Below are 23,315 nucleotides of genomic sequence, written 5' to 3' on the forward strand. Positions count from 1 at the left end.
CGGCTGGACGCTAAGGGTTTTGAAGCTAACGTAACTTGTCTTTAGCTTTATTGCGAGAGCCTAAGCTGTGACCCTTTGCCCTGCAAATTTCCTCACCAGGGGGCTTAGGTCAGGGTTCGAGGGTACCCAGTTTGAGCGTACCCAGTTCATAATGATCACGAATCCCAGGTCCTAGCTGGTCTCCTTCTTCATCACCGCGTGGCTACGGTGCTGGAACTCTTACTTATCCCCCCTGTTCCAGAGTTTCGGGTCGACAGAGTCATGAACGACTACAGGGCGGATGTTATATGCAAACATGATCCGACCCGAAGCCCACGATGCTTGCCTCCTCCCAGGATAGGGCCGGGGGCATGATTTCTTTCGGCCGTACAGGGCTGTCTTCAGCTGGCAAACAGCAAGCCGCCGCTCCACTTGCTCAACTCGCGATGGCGGCAAGTCCGGCAATAATCCGTCGGACACGGAGTCGAGAACTGGCGATTTACGTACCCAAAACCCAATGAATTGTTACGTAGCAATTTGTGTCGTCTTCTTTCTGGGGCTCATTACGAAAGACGTCAATGGGCAAGTTCTTTATGTGATGTCGAATGAGTTGATGTGTCCCTCGGGCAGTAAGATGTCACAACGGTTCTCTTTTCTTTTTCCCTCGTGGTGAGATCGGTCGAATCTGACAGCTCGGAAGACAGCGAGATCATCGTTTCAGTGGCGCACGCCAACTGCCCTGCAAGGTGCTTGGTTGCATCATTCAGATGCCGAAGCTATCGTTGAGTATATCGGATTTGGTCCCTGGACACCACGTTGAAGGCCTGCAAATCAGATATCGAACGCATCTCTTGCCTCATTAGTTCCAACGGTCATCGACCGAGATTATCGCCTTTCTCGCGACTAGTCCACGAGAGAGAACATTTCGAAACAATCTAGACGACGGCTCGCTTGTAAGCCAAGAGCAGTTTGACGCCGCCATCGTGTTAGCGCTGTCGAGTCTCGTCAAAGGTCGCCGTTTTCAGCCTAGCGCCAGAACCCAGGACGTGGGCGGTGGGAACTTGAGCTGAAGAATCGTTATGGAGCTTCTATGGCGACGATGGAGTTCGCGGGGACAGGGCGACAAGCAGCATCGCAAATAACGTATGAGACAAAAGATGCAATGAGCAACTCCACAAACGAGATTCTAGCTTACAATAATCGTGCCACTGCAGAAGCCTAACTTGTCTACTCAACGCAGGGACACCCGAATGAAAGCTAGCATTTCGTGCAACCCATTTCGGTGATCATGCCGGTGGTTCCAAGAAGGATCCCACCCCTGATTATGTCGGAAAAGCACCAATCAACGGACTTCATAGTATCCAGCTAAGGTTTGGTCTAGCGATTTAGCATGAGTTCGTCAAGTTCTAGCTCAGCCAGACCTCGTGGCAGCCCTTCCCTTCTCGCCCATTGAGCCCCTGTCTTGACTTTTTTTTCTGACAGGCTCGTCCTTAGTGAAATGAAGTAGTCAAAGAGTCGAGGCTACTGCGGCCACTTGAGTGCAACAAGACACACATCTTTGCTGGATTCGTTGAACTTTCAAGGGAAGCGCGTTGTCTTTTACCTAGAGTTATTGGTGATTACGGCTCTTGGTACGATCTCGTGGAAAGTTTAGAGCAATTGGCTGTCGATCATAACATACCGCTAATTGTGAATCGCTCACAAATCTTCTTTCCCCAGATCCAGATGAATGGGCGCGCAAATCATCCCTTGAGCCCTTGCCTCAAATCTCCAGGTTGTCAATCTACGTTGAGAGAGAGACCCAGCATCCCGGTCATACTTCCATTTAGGGGAGGTGGAACTCCGGCTAACACTCGAATTCCTATCTTCCTCGATTTGTTCGTTCATACGGAAGTAGTCTTTACCGACATGATCCCCATCCCCTAGTCACTCGAATGCTGAATAACCGCCCCTCACAAGTTGGGTCGTGTTGATTCCATTCAAGCTAAGGATTATGCCAGGGACAGGGCCTCCATGACTGACCTTGGCTCCGCCGTCTGGTCTGGCCCATCTCTAGAGACCAAGGCCATTTATGATCTGGCTTGCAGCCACTTCTACAACGTCTTTTGCACGAAACCGTCGACCTCTGCGTCAGCCGGCATACTCACCAACAAAGGATTGCCATCGGAGAGGGCGTTGCGCCAAAAGCTTGGATGACAGCTCGGTAAAGACAAGTCGTCTAACGGCGACCCGAACCACCCACCCCGTTCTATCCCGAAACGCCACCTGGCTGCTCCGTCGCCGTTGACCGCCCGCCATGGAACTGGACCCGAACAGTCAAACATTGACGCCACTTCCCGAAGTTCTACAACGGGGCCTAACTGCCGTTTCTTTCTTCGGCTTCCTTTCGTTCATCACAACAACAGCACTCTTCTTAGTCTTGACCTATCGGCTGATAACATGGTATCTTGCACCGGGCCCGGACCGGCCACAGCGCATGGCTGATGAGCCGAATGCGGATGCCGTCCTGGCCGAAGAGATGGGTCTTCCGGAGACGATGTACCCTGGCAACAAGAAGCGCAAAGTCAAAAGGGACGCACCCAACCAGTTCCTGATGCTCATCTACAACCTGCTGCTGGCCGATATTCAGCAAGCTCTTGCTTTCTTGCTCAATGCGGCATGGCTCAACAAGGGTGGAATCATCGTAGAGAGCACGACATGCTGGGCGCAGGGCTGGTTTATCTCGACAGGCGATTTGGCTTCCAGCGCCTTTATCACCACGATCGCCATACACACCTATTTGTCGGTTGTCAGAGATTATAAGCTCCCGACTTGGGCATTTTGGTGCATGATCGGCTCTGTGTGGTTCTTCATCTACGCCTTGGCCATAGCCGGCGTCATCATCACCAACAATGGAGCCGACAACGGTGGCCTCTACGTCCGTGCCGCTGCATGGGTAAGTTTTTGTCATTGTGTCTACATATCAGCTCGAGCTAACTTCATCATAGTGCTGGGTGAATGTCCGATATGAGGCGATGCGTCTTTATCTTCACTACCTGTGGATGTTCGTTTCCTTCTTCATCACTGCGATCCTCTACATACTCATCTTCAACCACATCCGACGCACCGACCCATCACTTCAACTACCCTCCTCTTCCAACAACACAACGTCTTCTGCCTCCCAGAGCAACCGTGGTCGTAAACTCAGCCACGCCCACACAATGTCCCAGTCTGGGCCACCAAAGAGCTCCCATGGCGAAGCTGCATCGGCGTCCAATCCCAGCAACGCCGGACATCACCCTGCTTTCCTCATCTATCCCATAATTTACATCCTGTGTACGGCACCTTTGGCGTTAGGTCGTGTCATCACAATGGCTGGAAAGTCTGTTTCCTTGGATTACTTCTGCCTCGCCGGTGCAATGATTGCATCTAACGGCTGGCTTGATGTTCTGCTATTTTCCACCACTCGTCATGTCATTATCTTCAATGCCTCCCCAGACTTCGAAGAGACAGGTATCGAGACCTTCGCCTTCATGCGAACACCGGCTAACCGGCGTTACGGCAACATGGTGTGGGTACAGGGCGCTGGAAGTGCACCTAACAACCTATCTGCGGATGAGGGTACCGGTGGCTGGCTCTGGAAGCTATTCCGCCGGGGACGTGGTGCGGGTGACATGAAGCGAGATCGTCGTCGCAGTGGAGCACATCGGAGCATCAGCCAGGAGTCTCTAAGGAGACGGGCTGGGCAGATGGAAGGCATCCAGATGGAGACAGTAACAACGGTCGTTGTAGAGATGGAGGGTCACTCGGGAGTGAAGAAGGTCAATGGAAGGCCGCTTTCGATCGATACAATTGAGAAAGAGAGGGCACAGAGCGTGGGCAGCATGTGAAACACATTTTCGCTAGGCGCAAGAGCCAATTGTCAGCAGCCTGCTTGAAGGACCGTTGACGGATATCGGCCAATCTACTGATCAGGCCTACGGAGACATCGGGCTCTACATTGCAGTATCAGATCTCTTATGTTTAATGGGGAGGCAACTTCTCAATGTGCTCTGTTAACGATAGCGGGTTGGGCTTTGGGCGGTCATCTGTATTAGTTATACCCATAATGTCATATATAGACTTCGTTCATCTATCACTGCTGAGTCATCATATCCCATATCTATCCGTGCAAGATTTTGTCTCTCGAGGGCACTTTTCTTTTCGCAAATATCTTCACTTCTGTATGATAGGCTGTGTCAACATTATAAATGAACGAAAGACATCGTCCAATTGCATCCGTACAGCAAAGTATAGCCATTGATTCTATCAAGCCAAGATGTTGCACGTCTGATGGAGAGACTAATCAACTCAGCCTTCATGTATCTCAGCTGAATGGCTTTATGGAGTATCTACGTTAGCGTTCGTGTGTGGCAAAGTCTAAAAGCCTCAGAGTAATCTTGCATTCAAGAACGACTTCATTGTCATTCCTTTATAGCCTTATGTAAATCTGAAATGTCACATATATCTTGCTGTGTTAGGAAGAGTATTAGATTGAAGCTCTTGTCGTTCCATGTGAAACTTTGAGCGAGAATCGTGGCTTCCAGACCACCGGGCAAGAAAACAAGGCAAATCGCTGATCACTTTTGACACATGACTCTGCATTAATTCAGATCGATCGAGATGTCTGAAGCACCTTCCGAGGTCCTCTCTAGATTCTTACATAAGGCGAGATGAGACATCATTCGAGATGAAGATGAGATTGCAGCACAGGCAACAATTACAACATTAGTCTATCCCGCGCATTTCAACCCCATCATGATACCGCAAGATACCATACCACACGCTTCACAGTCAGGGCCAATTTATCATGGAGATCTCTACATCTTGTGTCCGCCGACGCCACAGAGCGAGACTACAAAACGTGATAATGAAGGAGCCTTGAAAATCAAGGATAAAGACATAAAATTCAAGTCTGTACTCGGGAACTTGGACTATTTCAAAAGTGAGGGAATCAAAGACTTACTCAAGATATCAGACATCATCTGAAAGGGATTTGAGTTGTTGTAGGATGTTACCAGGTCCCTCCCAATAACAGCATTCATCAGCACGCATGAGTTCGGTGACGACACGAAAGACATCAATTCAACGCAGAAAGCTCTAGGGTACTTTCTCCAGACCACCCACGGGGTCAAAAGCTAGGTTTACGAACACGTGGGCGCAGTTGGCTGTGATGTCGACGAAGATGAGCTTCAAAAAGTGCGGACCATCAACTTTAGGCTAGCGAGGAATCATGGTTTGACCGAGGAAGACATCGAGTTCATGGAGACCTTGAAAGACTTGATGAACGGCAACAAATCGCTAGCCAATGTTGAATCATTGGCTCTGAAGCACGTTGTCGTCCGGATTCAGCATGAGGTCAGGATTTAATGCCAACCGAGGCTTGCAAAGCCTCTTGAAATTTCTCGCTTCGCACAGTGTAGCCGACCAGCATCCTGGCAAAGACTCACTTTAAGTACTCAATTACCTAGTAAACCCCCAGACAGCGAAAGAGCCGCTGCAGAGGAGTGACGGACAAAGGAAAGCTAACCCCCTCAAACGGGCGCGGGAACATACCGATCAAATTACGGAGGAAGACGCTATTAACCCCCTTGTCACAAATGAATCGATCCCTGGGAATTATTGCCGAGCCATTGATCAATCTGAAGACCATTTTCAAGTTCTTGCTAGAACATCGCCAAAAGTGTCTTCCGATAAACATCAGCGTCTAGTTCCATCCCATCGCAGCCCCTTGAGCCTAGAGGTCCCTACCACACATGGATCCCCGTTGAGACTGACGCACTGTGAAATGCAAATTCTTGACGACTACACACTGCAGAGACAGCCCAAGAACGGAATTCAAGCAACTAAGTCGCGTATAGATAAGTACATTGGGATCTCCGAACTGTGTTGTCCTCTTTGCAGCATCGTCATACGGACCATTCCCGAACTGTTCATTGTTGAAGATAACCATCAGGTGTTTTCGCATTACTGGATGCTACCTGACTTCATGTGCTAAGACTCGTTCAAGAAGCACCTGGAAGGTTTCGCCGACGTCCATGAGGCTTGGAAGCAGCTGTCAGAGGAAGATCTCAAGCGTCCGGGGGTCGAGGGAGAGGCTGGACCCTCGAAGAATGGGAAGTTCCTTGCACGATAGATACCACTGAGGTACTAGAGTATTAGGATGGAGTTTGTGTTACACATCGAGAATAATATTTGTTATTCTTCATTCAATTTTGCAAGTAAGGTGTTGGGGTTTCACGAAATGCAAGAGAAGTGCTTGGTAGAAGAGCCTTACAAACGCGGCAAGGAATTCCCGAAGAATGGTCTTGTAGAACATGGACGGTGCGTATGGCAGAGCAGTGAACAAGCTTGAGACTACTTACAAGCCCACGAACAGATCTTCCGTCCTTAAAGTACTCAAAGAGCGTTCCGTATATAGAGCCTATTTCCTAGGTTTGCGAGGAGACTAAGAGGCGTTCTTCCGAAAACTTGTGTTCGATATGAATTCTTCTGTTTTGACCCTCCACTAAAGCCCATGATCATGCTAGCTCACTTAATTCTTCAGTCGCTTGTATTCTATGCCATCGCAAGCCATGCTGTTGTCATGCACGAATTCAAGACCTCAAATTCATGGACCAAATTAGCCCCCAACTCCAGCTCAACATCATCTTCCTCAATCGGACACCCATCAACTCTCAATTATCTCACAAAATCGCCTCTAAACCTCTTACCGCCAACAGTCACACCCTTCCTCTCACCAGAGAATTCAGGCAATCTTCGGCCACAAACCCAACTGCCGGACTCAAGAAGCCCGACTTCCACGCCGGTCCAGCCTCGAGGAGATGAAACACCCTTCAAGGTCTTCCTCATTGAATGCAATAACCCTTCCTACAAAGAGTACAAGCGCCACCGAGATGTGCACCACGACGGCGTCGATAAGGGCGTAGAACGATTCTGCGACTCGGATATTGCACGCGATACCATCACTCTCGTAGATGATGTACAATATCACCCCCTTCCTACCTGGCGATGGCGCTACAAGGATAGATATGGGGTTTACTTGGACTTCAAGGTCAACTGGAAGGTCGGATGCCGCACCTCCCAAGGTTTCCAAGATATTCAGCGGTCACTTGGTCCCGATGGACCGTCTTGTGATGACATTATGTTAGCTAACTGGAAGCATTGTAAGTCGTTCGCTTCAGGTCTCCGCCACAATTCGTTGCTTGGGAAATCCACTGATGCTTTGAAGATCTTACATCATGAACCAACTCGTGTCCTCTCAAGCAACTGACACGGAGTATCAACGAAGCTTTTGCATTTATGTCGAGATCGTCTCGCGATCGCATCTATACAGCAATATGTAGTACACTATAACTCGACTCCATCAATGGCGTGGTATCATGTACTCGTCTTAACTCCATCCCATTCTCAAACGACCGATCGTCCTAGCGATGTCCAGATTAGGGATTATCCAAAATATTACACGAAGCTTATAGTCCTCTTCCCATGGCGAGTCTGTATGGTCAGGGTACTTTATGCGACTATCAAACCATCAAGGCCCAAGCAATCGCACCGGCGATGGCACCACCGGCAGAGAAGACAGCACGGCCAGCGGCGTTGACCTCAACGACAGTATTGGTGCTGGTAGGTCTCACAGCAGCGGTCGTGCCGGTAGGAGTCACCGGAATGCCAATGTGGGCACCACCGTCGACGGTTCTAGACGCAGTAGAAGGCTTGACGCCGGTGCCGGTGGCAGTAGGCGTCGCAGTCTCACTCTCTGGTTCCTCAGTCTCGGAAGCGCTCTTGACGGTGACGGAGTGCTTGGCGGTCTCCAACTCAGACTTTGTCGTGAGTGTCTTGGTCTCCGGAGCGGACGTCGTGCTAGAGATAGGAGTCGACGTCGTGGTGGGAATGATAATCTCCTTGCTGGTCGTAGTGGGCTTGGGCTCTTCCTTGACTCCGCCCCACGGCTCGCCAGTCTTAGGGTCGCGGTACCAGTTCGAGGCCGGGTCGCCGAGGCAGTCACCAATAGTCGTGAACTCGAAACCCTTCTCCCTCGCCGTGTCAATCATGAACTGGACGAAGCCGTTTACGGTGAATGTGTGGATATCGTGGGCCAAGCTGATGAAGGAGGAACTAGCGGGGCTGGCGCCATTGATGGCACCTGAGAAGGTAGCCTTCGAGTTGACACCATTGTCTACCCAGTCCTTGGTGTCAAGGTTGTAATCGGTCTACGCATGAACGTCAGTTGGAGGAACATTAGAGCTATATTACTGCAAGTGCAACATACAACGTGGTACGCGAAGTCGTTGAGTGTAGAAATACACTGGCCGTCGCAGTGAGTATAAGGAGGGCGGAAGTAGGTGGGAATGAGGCCGAGGGTCTTGGCAAAGACTTCCTCGTTCTGGAGAACCTCTTGGATTTGTTGGTCCTTGGAAATTGTGTTGAAGTCCTTGTGGCTCCATGAGTGACTACCGAGCTGGTGGCCAGCGCTCAACATCCGCTTCAGGACGGAGGTGTAGGTTCCACTGGCGATGCCGTTGTTCCCGTTCGTGCCAACGAGGAAGAATGTTGCCTTGATGTTGCCGTTCTTCTCCAACGTGTCAAGAACCTGGCTTGTGTACTCTCCGGGACCATCGTCGAAGCTGAGGGCGAGCTTGCCATTAACTGTGCAACGAGTGATATCAACGCCGTATGGGACATTTCCGAAGCGCGGGCGGGGCAGGTCTCGGGTGTTGAGAGCAGACGCTGACTCGAGGGGGACGGCCGCTGCTAGGTCGCCACAAGCCAAAATTGCTGCGAGGAGAGAAAGAGAGTGTACTCTAACAAGCATCTTTGCGGTTCGATGATGTGGTTCAAAGCGAATGACAGTGAGACGATCGACCAGATGAGCTATTACGAGCTCGACTTCGAACTGGGTGGGATGGATGCACTTATATCTGAACCCACGTTTCCGTGTACTAAAAGAAGAATCCTCGGGGCTTCTCATGTACTAGAAGCATCGGGGATTAAAGGAAATGAGAGTGCTGGCCTAACCCGTCAAGCGTCGCGTGGAGAAGGCTGGGCAAGAGGTGATCCCAAGCGGGCGTCCCGTCCGTGTGCCGCGCCCCCCCAACGGCCGCGGCCGGGTTCTCGGGCGAGATGGAGGAGGCAGGACATTCTGAACGCTAAGCTCGCACCTATCCAGACAAGAAGAAGCAAGGGGAATGGCGTGGATGACTGTAAGAGCGCGATCTTTTTTGCGACTGGCAAGGTTGGGTGCCTGTTCGTGAGGTAGAGGGAGACTACGGGCTGCGGCTTGATGTCGCAAGAGAGACGGCGTGTACCAAAAGCGGCCAAAGGGTCGATGCGCTGCGCCATGACCACGTCTACACGGGTAAGGTAGGGGCCGTTTTGCGGGGATGCTGTTGGCAAACAAACATGAAGTGAAAGAACAGCGGTTGTCGGTGTGATCATCACAAAGGACTCAGACGAAGAAGAAATTAGAGCCAAGAAGATCGTGTTCGAACTCTTAGTCAGGGCTTTTGGACTCTGAGGCTTGACCTCGGTCTTCAAACACATTTGCGAGGTGACCCCCTGACTCGAAATGGGCATGAACTGGTCAAAAGGCAACAATACGAGCATTGGCAAATCCCAACTGGCTGGATGTCAAAATTACAGTCCCCCGCGGTCTACGCCCGAGGCACTTGGCAGCAGATCCTCGGGTTCCTTTTTTAACCCACAAACTTGTACCTTTTGGGATAGCCGTAGGCAGACATTTTGGGGGCTTGGAGAAAGGAGGGACTTTGGAGGCGGTCAGCAATAACTGACTTCTCCCGGTCTTCTCCCAAGAGATGGGAGGCGGCGGCTGAGGCGCAGGCCCGACCCAATGCGTCTTAATTCGTTAAATATGGTGTGCTTTGGATACGCAGTGCTCAATTGGGGTTTGAGGGGGAACCTGGCTAAGTCGTCCGGCAATTTTCTTCTCGAGAGGTGTGACGGGGTGCGAATCTTGGCGCATTGGGGTCCTACGGAAGGGGATTGATGCAAGGGACGCAATCTGCGTGATTGGCCAACAACATCAGCCATCATCGCTGTCGCCTATTGTCGCATCAGGGTCTTGTTCACAGCCGCCATTGGGGCGTGGTATTGCGTTGCGCTGCGTTGCGTTGATGCGCCAGAATACGCGCAGAGTAGCTCTCTGTTCCCCGAGAACACCGCATTGCGATGTGCTGTGCGTGGTACCAATGGTGCAATGTGAGCAACTCCCGAGCACCAAGGGGGGCAAGGGAGACTGAGCGACTTTCTAATTGACATCGCACTTGGATCAGGAAAAACTTAGAGGAGCTTAGGGTGGCGACGGCGTGGCTGGTCTCAGTCTCGTTTGTTGCCCTTGGTTGCTCCGTTCCTACTAGCTCCAGCTGGAGTCGAGACGAGCCATGGATTAGCGGCTTCTTCCATTGCTTCTTTTCTTCCGCATTGTTTTTGTCATGCTCGATCAAAGGCCCCTCGGCCTCTTCTGTGACCGTCTCTGCATATGGTCTATTTCCCATTTCTGCAGTGCCTCATCCTCCTGCTGTGCCGTGAGCCGTGAGGGTCTCCGGAGTTGGCCCCCGCAGTCCGCCCTGGCCGCCGGCCCACCCCCGGTCTCTTCGATTTCGTTGCTCTCAACAGCGTGGGGAGCACAGTTGGGTAGTAAGTGACCTTCAAGTTTCAATTGACAACATATACCTCCAAGTGGTTTGTCCCACGGCAGATTGAGGTGGAGCCAGTCACAGCATCTTATGAATAGGTCAACCTGTACTCCGTACTCGTATTGATATCCTACTGACGCAGCTTGTGACCTGTGGACTGGGGTTCGGTAAGGGAACGCGGAAAAGCGCACTCACAGCTAGGTCGTTTCCGACACCGAGCCAGTCCCGAAGCTTGTGTACCTCCCAGGCAAGGGCAAGACACTAGGCTCTCAGCCCGTACAAAGCAGCGTAGCATTGCCATGGATATGATTGGTTTCATCAGCCTTACCACTGAGGAAAGGGAACTGCATCGACAATTGTCGCCTCTTCCCATCCTCTATTCTCACTGCTCAGCGTGTGCAGTTGGCATGGGCCATACCCAACTTCTTCCAGCCACCAGCGATCAACGCACGTGTGCTCCCAAGAGCAAGTCGGGGCAGGACCGACAACACATGGACTTTGCACTGTTGCTCCGGCAAAAACCTGCCGTAGGAAAACAGCGCAAATTGACAATGCGCCGGCCGCACTCCCCCGCGTTTACTGCTTCACGCTTCTCCGAACCCGCCTTCTCATCTAGACAAGTGACTCTGGCCTGTTGCCAACTTGCCAAGGGGGGAACGGCCCATCACCACTTGGCAACGACAGGGGATTAAGCTGACTGCAGGAACAAAGCTTGCTGTGCCTTGCAGCTGAGACCAGACCTCTCTTCCCGGGCAAAATGTGAGGCCATTTCTGAGGAACATGGAACATTTCCAGCGCTACTGCCATTGCTTATTCTGATCCGTTAGGGTGGAAAGCCCCGTGCGCACCCTCGCCGTGCTGCCATCTATTGGCATCAGTTCATTGAGAACGGCCTTGTTGTTCAGACCTTCAGCCCAGTCCAGCCCTGTACCTCCAAATCTTCGATGCACTGAACGCTCACAGAATGTGTGGTTTTCTGGCATACTCTCTGGCCATTACAAGGCAGGCAATCTACTATCTGTTTCAGATCGCTACCGCATTCGTTACGGTCATCTTACCTCACACGCTCGTTTATCACCCCACTCATCTCTCACTTCTCGAACGTAGCTGCACCTCACCGCTGATCACAACCCCCCTTTTCTTCTCAAGTGAAAGTCTTGCAAATTTAGAGGAACCAATGAGACTAGTTACTATCGTTAAAAGTCTTATTGCATCATGCATCGACTCTTATACATCACCGTGCCGCGGTGAGACAAAGCAGGGCAAGGTTCTGGCTCTCAAGGTGATCCATCTCATACCCTCATCCGCTTCCAAATTACGTTGCGAGGGACTCACAGCATATAATGCGCTAGACTCTCATAAGCCATGGAAAATGAGCAGGCGTCTGTTCTTGATGTCCCTAATGAATCTGAAAGTGAATCAGATCTGGAAATTACGCTTTATGTATTATTATCCCTGCCGCGTCAGCGGCGCAGTATTACCATCTACCAATGTCTCTGTCAAGGGTGGGTATGAGTTGTCGCATCCTGTACCCCAATAGGACCTGTAATAAGGAACGTCCTCTATAATCTCCAAACTTTCTTGCACTGGGCTGTCCAGCAGCGAGGTAATCCTGCCTCAAGGTCAGACGGATGCCTACTGTGACCCGAATCCTTTTCTGCCTATTTACGGCGCACTCACGCTGACGGGTCGCATTAGCCAGGCATCCGCGAAAAGGCACATCAGTCGATGGATTGACACTTCGCGCACTGACCAAAAAAGCCGTTCGGACTCATAAAGAATCGCTCCTTTTGAGATGAACGACGTGGCTTGAAATCGCCACATTTACTTTCTTTCCCTGTAAATTAATTGGCTTACATGACTCGGTCTCAGATTGTTGTTGAAAGTTGTTAAGTTGATGTCCTTGAACAAGCTACATTATTGGACTTACTCATCAATTCCAAAAGCCGATCAAGTGTCAGCGTTACCACCCTCTCATTAATGAATCCTGGAGGAGAAATGGAACTCACCTTTGTATCAAGAGCGATGAAGGCAACTCTGAAGTCATTTCTATAAACACTCGGTTTCCTCGAAGTGTCATACTGTCGGATTGGAAGTCCAATTCGACCTCGGCATACGGCCGACCGCGCAGGGGCCAATTACGGCCCCTACTTCCGATTATCGCGGCCTACCCAACCTACGGTTGGAACCTCCTTTTTACACCTACGCAGAAATTCATATAGTTCAATTGATCTCTTCGTCAACCCACGGTTCGAACCAATTAACCTGTAATAGGGATACCAACACATACGCGTGAGCAGGCTAATCTCTACTAGAAGCTAAGCGTCGATTAGCTGGTATTTGACCAGGCTCCGTGTTTGTAAATAGATAACACCTGATTCCATTCACAATTTGTCTTTAACTATGTTCGGATAACTGTAGCATTGGAAAGATGACAAAGACCCAAAGCCTCTAAAGATAGCAGCGAGAGCCCAAGATAGCATCTTCATCTTTAAACGGGTTACTGTAAAACATCGACTTACAAAATCAATGCCTCGATGCTTTGATGAGATTCGAGTAGGGAACTCCTTTGAAGGTCAAAAAGTAGGCTAAAATGAGGTCGGAGCTTGGGGCGACATCTGAAGCCTTGGGCCCTAACTTTCGCCCGCCGGTTTCCGCCATCTGTTGCATGTATCGCAGCATCTCAGGGGCCTCCTGTCAAGCCGTAACCGCGAATACATATGAAGCTTTGTTTTATTCAAATATGAGTGAAATCTGAACGTGTGACGCTACCAATGTCTGTGATACTTCACGGAGAATGAGCACGACGATTTTCAGTTGGCCACTAGCGTTGAAGTCATCTAAGCCAATGAATTTAAAAGTGACCGTCAGAAGAGTAGTGAGAGCACTGAGTCAGTCTTGTCAAACGATTCAGACCGTAAGAAAGCTTTGGAAATAGTTCACTACCATCGTGGCGCGACAGGGTAAAGTGGAAGTTGGTGCGGGGCAGTAATGTCCATATTTGACTTGATTGAGATTCGACTTTACGGCAGTTTGACATGAAACATGATGACAGCTTCTTCAGCGTGAGTTACAAGGAAAGTAACTTCACATGTAGTCATCTGCAATCCGTCATAAGAAAGGAGCTGAAGCTACTGTTGTTTAATACGAAAAGGTAAAAGCTCCAGTCTGTAAAGTGTTAGCAGACAGACTGAGAAACCGCTTTTAAACCCCCGCATCCTTAATCTGACGTTAAATGCACGAACCGAATAGGGCATAAGATATAGTCATATTGTCGTGAAGCCTCTCAAGTTTCGCAAGTCAGTGAAGCAGACTGCAGTCGCAGTCGCAGACCTTCGAAATCACACACAGGCTGGGATCGAATGTTGGTTCTTGAAGGACTCGGCCAAGACTTTAGTTCGAGGCAGCAAGTGACTAGAAGGCTTGCCCCTTGACTAACTACTGCGATAATTGGCTCACTTGAACGAATCTCACTTATCTAACATGCAGTCAGCACAAACAACTTCAAGGTAAGGTACTGGCAACCGAGAGATTCCACTCAGAGAGGGGGCGAAAGGAATTTCGAGAGCTACCCTGCCTCTTGGCTCTCGCTTTCCATGGGCCAGTTTCGTTAACCAGGTTGAATGATTGTCAGCTTAGTAGAGGTCTGCGAAGACAACCATCAGCGGTTACAACGCTGCTTCTCAAAAAGGCAGGTGACGTCCGAACTTTCATTTCTACGTGATCCTTCCGAAGCCTTGAATCAAAGTTGCACTCATGCCTTCTATGATAAGTAGAATCGTGCCATGTGAATCTCATGCTTGTCAAGATGTATTATTATCATATAAGTGAACCGCACCCAATCGGATTTGCATGTTCAATCTTTGTCAGACTTGCCCTACCATGGAACCCGAACAGGATTCGATAGCATATCCGCAAGTAAGCCCCGGTAACATAATTTCTGGTCTCGGGTGGCAGTTTAGTGAAAGATGCTCATTAGGGAAGGGCCATCTTCATGATGAACGCAAGACTGGTGATGAATGTAGGTTCTATGTTGTGTAGTTGATTCATTGAGACACAGTCCTAAATCAACATGCGAAACTCGCCTTTCCGTGAAATGAGAGCCGAGTAACGAGAACGTAATCTCACCGCATAAATCAGGCCATTGGATGTCAATCCTAGTTTGACTGTACCACCTTCCCCGCTTCATGGACCCTAAGGAAAGTATTGGTGCATACCGTGAGCGGATAATCCCGAAGGATCATCATCCTCAGCTGGGAAAGCATTTAGGGTCTCATTATTGATCCAAAGTCCCATATTTGACAGCCTAATCAGATGTTAGATTACTTTGAACGAGCTTGGCATAAGATGCGCTAGAACCAGTCTTTTTATTCATGGATCTTCGAAAGACGTAGCCTCATTCAGAGCTCAATCTAGGCTCGATTGCAGCATTGGCATTGCTTGAAAGCGGCACAGTAGACTTGGAATATCGCAACGGGCTACCGATTACGTCTTGGCTGTAGCCTTCGAATATTCCCTGTTCGGAAGCTAGCATTTACGTGCACCTTACGAGAAACATGCAATCGCTTGCCTAGAACTCCAAGCTCGCTGCTACGGTTCATGAGAACTCTATAAAAGAGCAGATACCTGTCATGTCTTGACTAGCACCAGTCCATCAACAGCTTCGACTTGTCTGAATCAGAGTCTGCACCTGCGAAATCAATTTATTCCAACATGGTTCACTTCACAAAGTCTGCGGCTGCAGCCGTCCTCACCTTCTGCTCTGCCATCCAAGCTAGCCCAGCAGCTCCTCTAGACACTAGGCAAACCGAGCAAGCAGAACTCAATCACCCAATCGGCTTCGACGCCGCTGCTGCTCGCCGTGTTCCAGCCGATGCTCCAGTTCCCAAGATTGCTATTGTTGACGCCGCGGAAATCACCGGCAATATTACCGAGGCATCTCCTTTCACACCTTCTGGTGCCGCCCTCGAGGAGGTCACCAAGCGCTTCATCGTCGGCGTAGATAACCGTCACCTCTGGACTGACCCCAATTACCCTTTCCACTCCGTCGGAAAGCTTCAGTGGTCTAACGGAGTCTTCTGTTCCGCTGCCTTAATCGGCCCTCGTCACATCCTCTCTGCCAAGCACTGCAACCCCGATCCTCCTATACCGGGATCTTTCTACCCCGGCTTCGACAATGGAGCCCGCTTTGGCTCTGCCCAAATCACCAACGGTCTCTTCACCTATGGCCAAGGACCCTTCTCCCCTTGTGAAACCAAGGGTGACTGGGTAGTCTATGCTCTCGACCAGCGCCTCGGTGATCAACTCGGTTATTTCGGAGCGAAGGTGCCTGACCGCAACATGTTTGACAAGCCTCAGTTCTTCCACATGGGCTACCCTGGTGACAAGGACGGTGGTAACCGTCCCTACCGACAGACCGACATCACGGTTCACTCCAAGAGAACCTTTGACTGCGACTCAACTGGCCCCTTCTACACTGACACAGATACCATGGGAGGCCAGTCCGGTGGCCCTCACTGGGAACTCGATGGCAATGGAAACCGATGGATCTGGGGTGCCCTCTCCATCAGTGTCACGAGTTCTGCCGAGACTTACGCTGGCTGGGCTTCTGGCAGTTCTATGATAGACGGCATTCTCAAGATGCGAGCTGACTTTCCTTAGAGACGCAGAGATTAGTGACTGGAGCCATGTGTGATTGGTTGTCACTTCCGATGTCTTTTGCATCTCCGATGACGGTTGGAGAATCTTCCACGCGCGTCTATCTAATAGCCAGTACTATATCAAAAGTTCAACAAGAATACAATTCCACAAAATTGAATCAAGTCAATTCACTAGTGTGTGACTTATGCGCCAGAACATTCTGGACCGTTTTTTTTTTTTCTTTTTTCTTTTTTTGCATATTAGATCATATTAGTCTCTTAGTGCTATGAATCATAAGGCCAAACATCACTTATCTTCCAGCGAGATAATCGACTTAGGTGCTGCCCAGACTCAAATATCTACTCGTTTCTGATGGCTTGGTCATCGAATAAACATGATGCTATGTCTACGGGAACGAAATCATACCGCGGCATATCAAATCGCTCATGGGCCAGAATGATCGAAAGTGTGAAGTAAATTGACGATCAGAAAGACAATTTGACGGACAAATGTCCGGTTCAGCCCTTCTATCCATTGTGTTTCACTGCCAGGTTTCTACACTACACCGAACTTCGTTTATGAGTCAACGTCATACATTAGGCTAGTAGATGTAAGTTTTTCCTCTTAATTTAAGTCAAGTCTTGAGTTAATTTGGGGTTGACTGGCACGTAGCACTTTCCTCGAAGACACCAGCTGGGGAATTGAGAGCAGTACTCCGATTATGTGAACAACAGATCCCTAACGATGTGTAGATAAGCGTTAAGTGATATGTGCCTGCCAAGAAAGCGGATAAAATATCCGATGGCTGCAGGCTGCGCATGAAAAGCCTCCCCATGTTTGGCTTTGAGATTGGGGGCTCCCCGAGAAATCAATAAGATAGCGGACCTGATCGACCATAGATCCATGCGTATTCAACAGGTTGCCTCGTGTCATTGCTGAGATGACCGCATGTTGCCGAAGTTGAGTCTGAGAAGGCGTCTCTGATGATTCAAAAGATGAAGGCTGCCTCAACTTTGCACGAGGCGACAGATACATGAAGCTTTCATGCAGAATCCCAATAGCTTGTTCATTGTAACCACACAGGACAATTAGAATTTGGCTACATCATCTTATGAGACACCTCATAAAACTTTTCCGGATGAACGAATGTTTCCGCCGTCCCGGGCCGTTGATAGGCTTGTCTTCAACCGCCCTGATCCTTCAAATCTTCTCGTTGTAAACCCGTATCTCTTCTTTGAACTGAAAATGCTTGGCATTTCTAACAATAACTTCTCGTTCTCGCAACTATCACGACCCTCCCTTAATGCAACTACTCGGAGTCATCGATCTCCTTCCGCTCCTTCTGCGGTGGCGGATGCTTTGGATCCGACCCAGCATCTGTTCCCCATCCACCAAAGCCACCTGCTGTCGCCACGCCTCCAAAGCCGGAAGCGGGTCCCGCCGTGAGTGTCCCTGCAGCCCGGTTCCCTGCGACGCCAGGACGGTCTTTGGCCCAGTCGTTGATCTCATCCTTAGTCTTGCCGGTGTACCTCTTGAGATCCTCGTCTGAAATTTGGGTGTCGCGGCCGCTCTTCTTGTCTTGGTAGCGTTGATAGAGAGACTTTTTGGGCTCGTCAGAGCCGGCGCCCTCGGCTGGTGTTGATTTTCCAAACAACCCCATGTCGGGTAAAGTTGTGATAATGGTAGAGCGATCTGGCGTTCTAGGATGATTGAGTTTGCTGACAGTATTTGATGTATTCAGATGAGAATCGAAGTCTCGTTCCGAGTCTAAGTATTAAGGTAGCTGGCTTGTTCTGTTGGAGGCGGAAGACACTGGCCACTCTTCGATCGCGGGGATTGTCTGAGGTAGTTATTCGAAAATTGGTATGTTCTAAGGGTATTTCTGCTAGTGTTGGTCGGCATGGCGCAGCGGACGCGAGAGGCACAGCCATGTAATGTTAGTCACGCCTCGGACGGATCGAGCGATGATCCCCTGCTCGTCATTGGGGTCGCAGTTGATAGTCAGCCCAATCAACCCACTAGTCAACCCCTATTCAGGCAGGTCACCAATGGGGGCTGTCTTCTGTCAAGCCACCACGACCAACAACATTCTCAGAAGGCTCAGCTGACGTCAAGTTGTCGCCCGGTTCGTAAGTTGCGGGTGGAACGGCAACCCCTCGTCAATGGAGACCATTAGACCATGTGACAAGTTTTGCAGGTAACGCCAGCCTAGCCTTACGTGGGTTTTACGAAACCTTCATTTATACTCCTGGTTCATTGAGGAGCAGAAGCGAAAAATGGCTCGTTCATGACTGCTATTGGTTTGCTCTAATCAATTGGAATTGCCTAGCATATGCCCATAATCCTAAATCAAGCTATCCGTATCGTGCAAGAACATCTCAGGGCTGCGGCATGCTTTCGCCCCGTGCCGGTCTGCCGTCCACGCGCAGCAGCGAGGCTGGCCGCTGCGGACTACACGTCAGCTATTGACACCGAGTTCTCTGCATCACGTTCCACAGTCTCAAATACGGCCCATTGGTTCTCCTTGATTTGCTCAGCCTTTGCGGGAAGGCACTAGCTTTTGCTTCAGGGGCAAATCTTAAAAGTCGGGGAGTATTGACCTCGAAAGCGTGGAACCCTGGTTTAACGTTGCGGCCTGCATGCAACAGTTTCTAATTCCATAGATCTTTTGTCTCGTATTATTACAGTAAGCCAAGTACGTCTCTGCTAAAGTGACCAGGCCACTACAAGACGACTGCTGTGGCGAGTCTAGTTCATCTGGTCATATCATTATGGTGAGATCTTAAGATAATTAGGGCCACGGTCTTAGTAAAGCCTTGTTCATCTGTATTACCTTCAAGAGTTGGTCTGTGACAGGCCTTCGGAAGAAGTCATTATCGACAATCGAGCCTAGCCGTACATTGACCACCATGCATCCGCCTATCTGTAGTCCTAGACCTCTAAACTGCCAAGCTCATTCTTCCCTTCTACGTGCCCTTCTCTTCATACTTGACTCGGAAGCACACAATCGCTGGGGTGCTCGTTATTCGTGACTTACCTGTAGCGATTTGCGTCCTGTTTCATCGAGTCGAACGTCGTATCTATGACAAGCACATGTGCGCCAAGTCCGATTAGGAAGTGTAATAAATCAACAGTGCATCCCCACTGAATATTAGATTCTGCTTCATCACGACGATCACTGTTTTGCTGCGTCGATGGGGCTCCAAAAGGGTGCCGACGGGAGGAGCTGAATGCAAGCTTTGATTTGCCAGCCGAGATTCAAGCTTCAAAGCCCTCGATTCATACTCCGACGACGAAAAGGCGGGGCTGTAAAGAATGAAGGGCTGCAGCCGACGGGTTTAAGGATAAGCCATGGCCAAGCTGTGCCAAGTATGCACGATCATCGGCGCTTGAGGCTGATGAGCCAGCTCTGCAGAAGTCTATTCGTTCTAGTCTCTGGGTTAATAACCATTCCGAGATGTACAGCAGCCCCAAAGAACATTGAAATCGAGTGGTCACGGATGCCTTGCCATTTCTTCAGCTGTAGCAGCTGATATGAGACATGAACAAGGAAACCGACATCTAGAGGGTTGGGAAGAATCTGCAGGACGCAATTTAAGCACGGTCATTGCTTGGCGGCTTCTGTACTATTGAGAGTGAGTAACAGCTGATTCATCTGATGAGAGCGCAGCTGTGCATGAGTGGCTGCCAGATAGTGCGGGAAGAACGGCTTTCCTGTCTTATTCAATCTTCTCGACAAGGTGACAAGTTGCAGATGCTTGCGATATACATCGCGTCTGTCACGATCGCGCTTTGTCGGCAAAGTGGAATGGAACTGGGAATGTTTCGTCGCCATCGTCCCAAATCCAGCTCTTCTTTCCAACGAACCACTCCGACAAAACAGTCTGGCCTGGCCTTCACATACTGACAGATAAGGAAGATGGAATGAGGAAGTCCCATGGACGGACGTTGCTCCTGGGACGATCCCATCACCGGCACAACCACTTCCCGATTCGTCGCAGTTGGAGGGGCGCGGAGAAATTGAGTGGATGGACATAGGAGCGGGCAGGAAAGTAAGAGGTTTCACGGGTAAAGGAGAAAGGCCTGCTTCTTCGTCCCAAGCAGCATTCCGCATGGCGAGTCGTTTCGTTGAAAATGACTTGCATGCGACTTTGGGGCAAAGGAGGGAGGCCCCATCCGCCATGCCGCCGCCGCATGTAAGTGGGGATATTACGAGACAGCTGAATCGTAAAGCGCTGAGTCGTGTTGACAGCTGAGAATGCACCCGTAGCGAGCTGAGGAGGTAGTTCGTCATACTGGCCTGTCTTATAGATGATCTCAATGGCCCCGCGCTAACCTGCACAGTAGATCTTACAATGATCGAGTAAGGGGAAATACAAGTGCATACCTCCAAGACGCCAAGACCCCCCGCAACGGGAAGGACCGTTAAGCTACAGGTAACGGGGGAAAGGCAAACAAGCGAAACAACTGCCAGTTCCCCATGTCTAGTGCTGTTTCCACGAAACCTCACCATTGCCGCGAGATGACAAACTGTTGGCCGCAGAGATGGGAGAAAAGAATCGATACAGCGGAACTGTGTCATTCCGAATAAGGATAAGGGACGATTCCCTTAAGAAAAAGTGGGAAAGACAAAAGCCGCCAGTGGGTGGGTGAGGAAAGCGAAGCGCGCCTCACAGATCCTGTCATTATCTTGGTCAAAAGTTGTGTCAAAGCCGGGGTGCCCTGATCGGACGCAGGTATACATCTGATTGAAAGTCAAGCTTTTGCAAAGACAAGGCCGGATCGGCCATGTTGGCCGTGCGCCACTGGGATTCTTCTTGAGTCGCGACATGGCTGTGACAGTGGTGATAACTCAAATAGCCCGTTCGCTGAGCCAGTAGGCGGCCCGAGGTGGGCGAGAGATGAGAAAGAGAAGACTTGCGTCTCCACATCGCCGTGCCCGCGAGTACGCCGGCAGGAGGGAGAAAAGTCAAGACGAAGAAGAGGTCCAAGAGCCGCCCTCGTCTTGGCACAAGGAAATCCTCGTATGGTACGCCGAGGAAAGGTGCCGTCCTATGAGAGCGAGGCTTTTAGGTTGTCTTCCATTCATATTTCCAAGCCCCCGGGCGCACGGAGCCTCAATATCTCCAAGTAAGAGATGTTGGCCCGGGCTTCGCCTCTTTATTCAGTAGCAGCGACAGCAAGCGGACTGTGGATCTTAATCGGACGCGCGTGTGTCCGCTCGATGCTGCGATGCGAAGCTTTCGAATCCAGGGCTTGATCAGTCATGGTCATCCTGGCAGAAGCTTGTCAGTTCTCCTCATGGCCCACTGGTCCCCACGTGGAGCTCATATACTAGTACATAATGAAACGGCGCCACTTGCCTGTTTCTTGAAGGATAAGAGGGTTGGTGTGTTCTCCGTGTACGACGCTTCATATTCAGTCGATCTTATAAGATCCAACGTTCCGCGCTGTCAGATACATCGGACATGTGCTAACTGTCCATGCCATGAAGGTGTCGCTGCCGCTCTCGCAACCGACATCCACATCGGAACATCGAATATGGCCGTAGTGCCACCACAAGGATGTGAGCACTGTTCAAGAAGCCAGATCAAAGAGCTGGGCTCTGTGGCCAGAGCTGCCAATCAGACGTACTTGACAAGATCCGAGTTGGATACGACGCTGTTGGTCCTCAATATCCGCGCCGACGATACCGCCCAAGCTGAGAATATTCAAACGGTCTTATGGACACTAGTCGTTCTCTCAGCAGTGTTTCTTGGATTGAGGATATACTGCAAGATATCCTACACGTACACAAAGATCCGAATCGAGGACATTATCCTGGTTGCCTCCTGGGTAAGAACTCTCATAACTTGAAGAGTCTCGTCACTATTCCAGTGTTGACAGTTGCTGCATAGCTGGTCCTAGCATCAGATGCCGCCCTCAATGAGTTCATCATCAAATCCCGATTCGGCCGACCCGACTTCCCTATTACCGTCGACAACATTACAGTATTAGCTATCGTCGGTCTTTCTTCCATCACGTGCTCTTTTGTCGGTCAAGTCTGGAGCAAGACTGCGTTCGCTATATCGCTATTACGAATGTGCGATGGGTGGAAAAAGGCCTTTGTGTGGTTTTCCATCATTTCCATGAACGTTCTCTTTGCATTTTCCTCCTTGTCGTTTTGGGTTGGGTGTGTACCGTTGGAGAAGAGATGGAAGCCATTCGCGGAGGGAACCTGCTACGATCTCAAGTGGGTTGTTTCATTCGGAATCTTCGTTAGTGGTAAGATAATGTCCAACATGTTCTACCATAGTCTTCCTGAGCTGTGCTAAGTCTTGCCAGTATACTCTGGCCTCCTCGACATCGCCTTATCAATCATCCCATGGCTCATTCTTATGCGGCCCAGGCCGGCCGAGGAGTCATCTGGTCTGACTTTGAGCAGGAAGGAGAAGATCGGTGTATCTGTGGCTTTGAGTATGGGAATGTTGTAAGTTTCTCACTCCGATGAAGACCTACCATTGATTTCTAACGCACTTGAATAGGGCCGGAATAGCGGCGTTTGTCAAAGCATCATATATGCGCTCAGTAAATGATACCACTGGTGATTTTTCTCGTAAGTAAAGACCCTTATCATAGAATCGGTATTCGTCTAATGCAAGTTACAGATGGGGGAGCAGAGTTGGCCGTTTGGGCCGGGGCTGAGACAGCCATTACGATCATGGCATCGACTATTCCCGTATTGCGTGTTCTGCTGCGTGACACAGCAATCAAGACTAAGTATCTTCCCGAAGCTATCAAAATGAGGGTTCGGAGCACTGTTAGGAGGTCGGAGAGAGCATCAGAAAGACCTGTGGCGCAACCTGAGGAAGACAAAATTCCTATTGTCTCGTCAGGCGCCTCAATGTCTACTGCTGGTGCCTCTTCCACATCATCGGGCTCAACTGTGGACTCACAGAAGACATTGATATCCAAAACACCGGATATCCGGAAGAAATGAGACCCTAAGCGGTCAGACGGAAGCGCGATAGCTTAGCCCGTTGC

General features: G+C 50.1%; 8 protein-coding genes across 8 annotated transcripts; 6 read left to right on the plus strand and 2 right to left on the minus strand.

Moving 5' to 3' along the window:
• Positions 1-2,275: 2,275 nt before the first annotated feature.
• CTAM01_14299 (uncharacterized protein) lies at positions 2,276-3,848 on the plus strand (the record flags this gene model as incomplete). The annotated part of the gene is made up of 2 exons (XM_060530300.1): positions 2,276-2,914; positions 2,967-3,848. The coding sequence occupies 2 exons, from the start codon at positions 2,276-2,278 to the stop codon at positions 3,846-3,848; spliced, it is 1,521 nt and encodes a 506-aa protein (XP_060375134.1).
• A 2,735-nt stretch (positions 3,849-6,583) lies between these two features.
• Positions 6,584-7,242, plus strand: CTAM01_14300 (uncharacterized protein; the record flags this gene model as incomplete). Its single annotated transcript, XM_060530301.1, has 2 exons — positions 6,584-7,163; positions 7,229-7,242. 2 exons carry the CDS (start codon positions 6,584-6,586, stop codon positions 7,240-7,242), a joined length of 594 nt encoding a protein of 197 aa, XP_060375135.1.
• A 281-nt stretch (positions 7,243-7,523) lies between these two features.
• Positions 7,524-8,812, minus strand: CTAM01_14301 (chitin deacetylase; the record flags this gene model as incomplete). The annotated part of the gene is made up of 2 exons (XM_060530302.1): positions 7,524-8,210; positions 8,270-8,812. 2 exons carry the CDS (start codon positions 8,810-8,812, stop codon positions 7,524-7,526), a joined length of 1,230 nt encoding a protein of 409 aa, XP_060375136.1.
• Positions 8,813-10,448: 1,636 nt separating this feature from the next.
• CTAM01_14302 (uncharacterized protein) lies at positions 10,449-11,344 on the plus strand (the record flags this gene model as incomplete). The annotated part of the gene is made up of 3 exons (XM_060530303.1): positions 10,449-10,653; positions 10,751-10,819; positions 10,854-11,344. 3 exons carry the CDS (start codon positions 10,449-10,451, stop codon positions 11,342-11,344), a joined length of 765 nt encoding a protein of 254 aa, XP_060375137.1.
• Positions 11,345-15,365: 4,021 nt separating this feature from the next.
• On the plus strand, positions 15,366-16,313 carry CTAM01_14303 (uncharacterized protein; the record flags this gene model as incomplete). Its single annotated transcript, XM_060530304.1, has 1 exon — positions 15,366-16,313. One exon carries the CDS (start codon positions 15,366-15,368, stop codon positions 16,311-16,313), a length of 948 nt encoding a protein of 315 aa, XP_060375138.1.
• Positions 16,314-17,601: 1,288 nt separating this feature from the next.
• CTAM01_14304 (uncharacterized protein) lies at positions 17,602-19,355 on the minus strand (the record flags this gene model as incomplete). Its single annotated transcript, XM_060530305.1, has 2 exons — positions 17,602-17,992; positions 19,330-19,355. 2 exons carry the CDS (start codon positions 19,353-19,355, stop codon positions 17,602-17,604), a joined length of 417 nt encoding a protein of 138 aa, XP_060375139.1.
• Positions 19,356-20,046: 691 nt separating this feature from the next.
• On the plus strand, positions 20,047-20,199 carry CTAM01_14305 (uncharacterized protein; the record flags this gene model as incomplete). The annotated part of the gene is made up of 1 exon (XM_060530306.1): positions 20,047-20,199. The coding sequence occupies one exon, from the start codon at positions 20,047-20,049 to the stop codon at positions 20,197-20,199; it is 153 nt and encodes a 50-aa protein (XP_060375140.1).
• A 1,359-nt stretch (positions 20,200-21,558) lies between these two features.
• CTAM01_14306 (uncharacterized protein) lies at positions 21,559-23,271 on the plus strand (the record flags this gene model as incomplete). The annotated part of the gene is made up of 6 exons (XM_060530307.1): positions 21,559-21,580; positions 21,787-22,127; positions 22,190-22,556; positions 22,617-22,761; positions 22,817-22,887; positions 22,940-23,271. The coding sequence occupies 6 exons, from the start codon at positions 21,559-21,561 to the stop codon at positions 23,269-23,271; spliced, it is 1,278 nt and encodes a 425-aa protein (XP_060375141.1).
• Between the last annotated feature and the right edge of the window lie 44 nt (positions 23,272-23,315).

This window comes from Colletotrichum tamarilloi, assembly GCF_030869305.1.
Source record: "Colletotrichum tamarilloi strain Tom-12 chromosome Unknown Scaffold_118.1, whole genome shotgun sequence".
Lineage (NCBI taxonomy): Eukaryota > Fungi > Ascomycota > Sordariomycetes > Glomerellales > Glomerellaceae > Colletotrichum > Colletotrichum tamarilloi.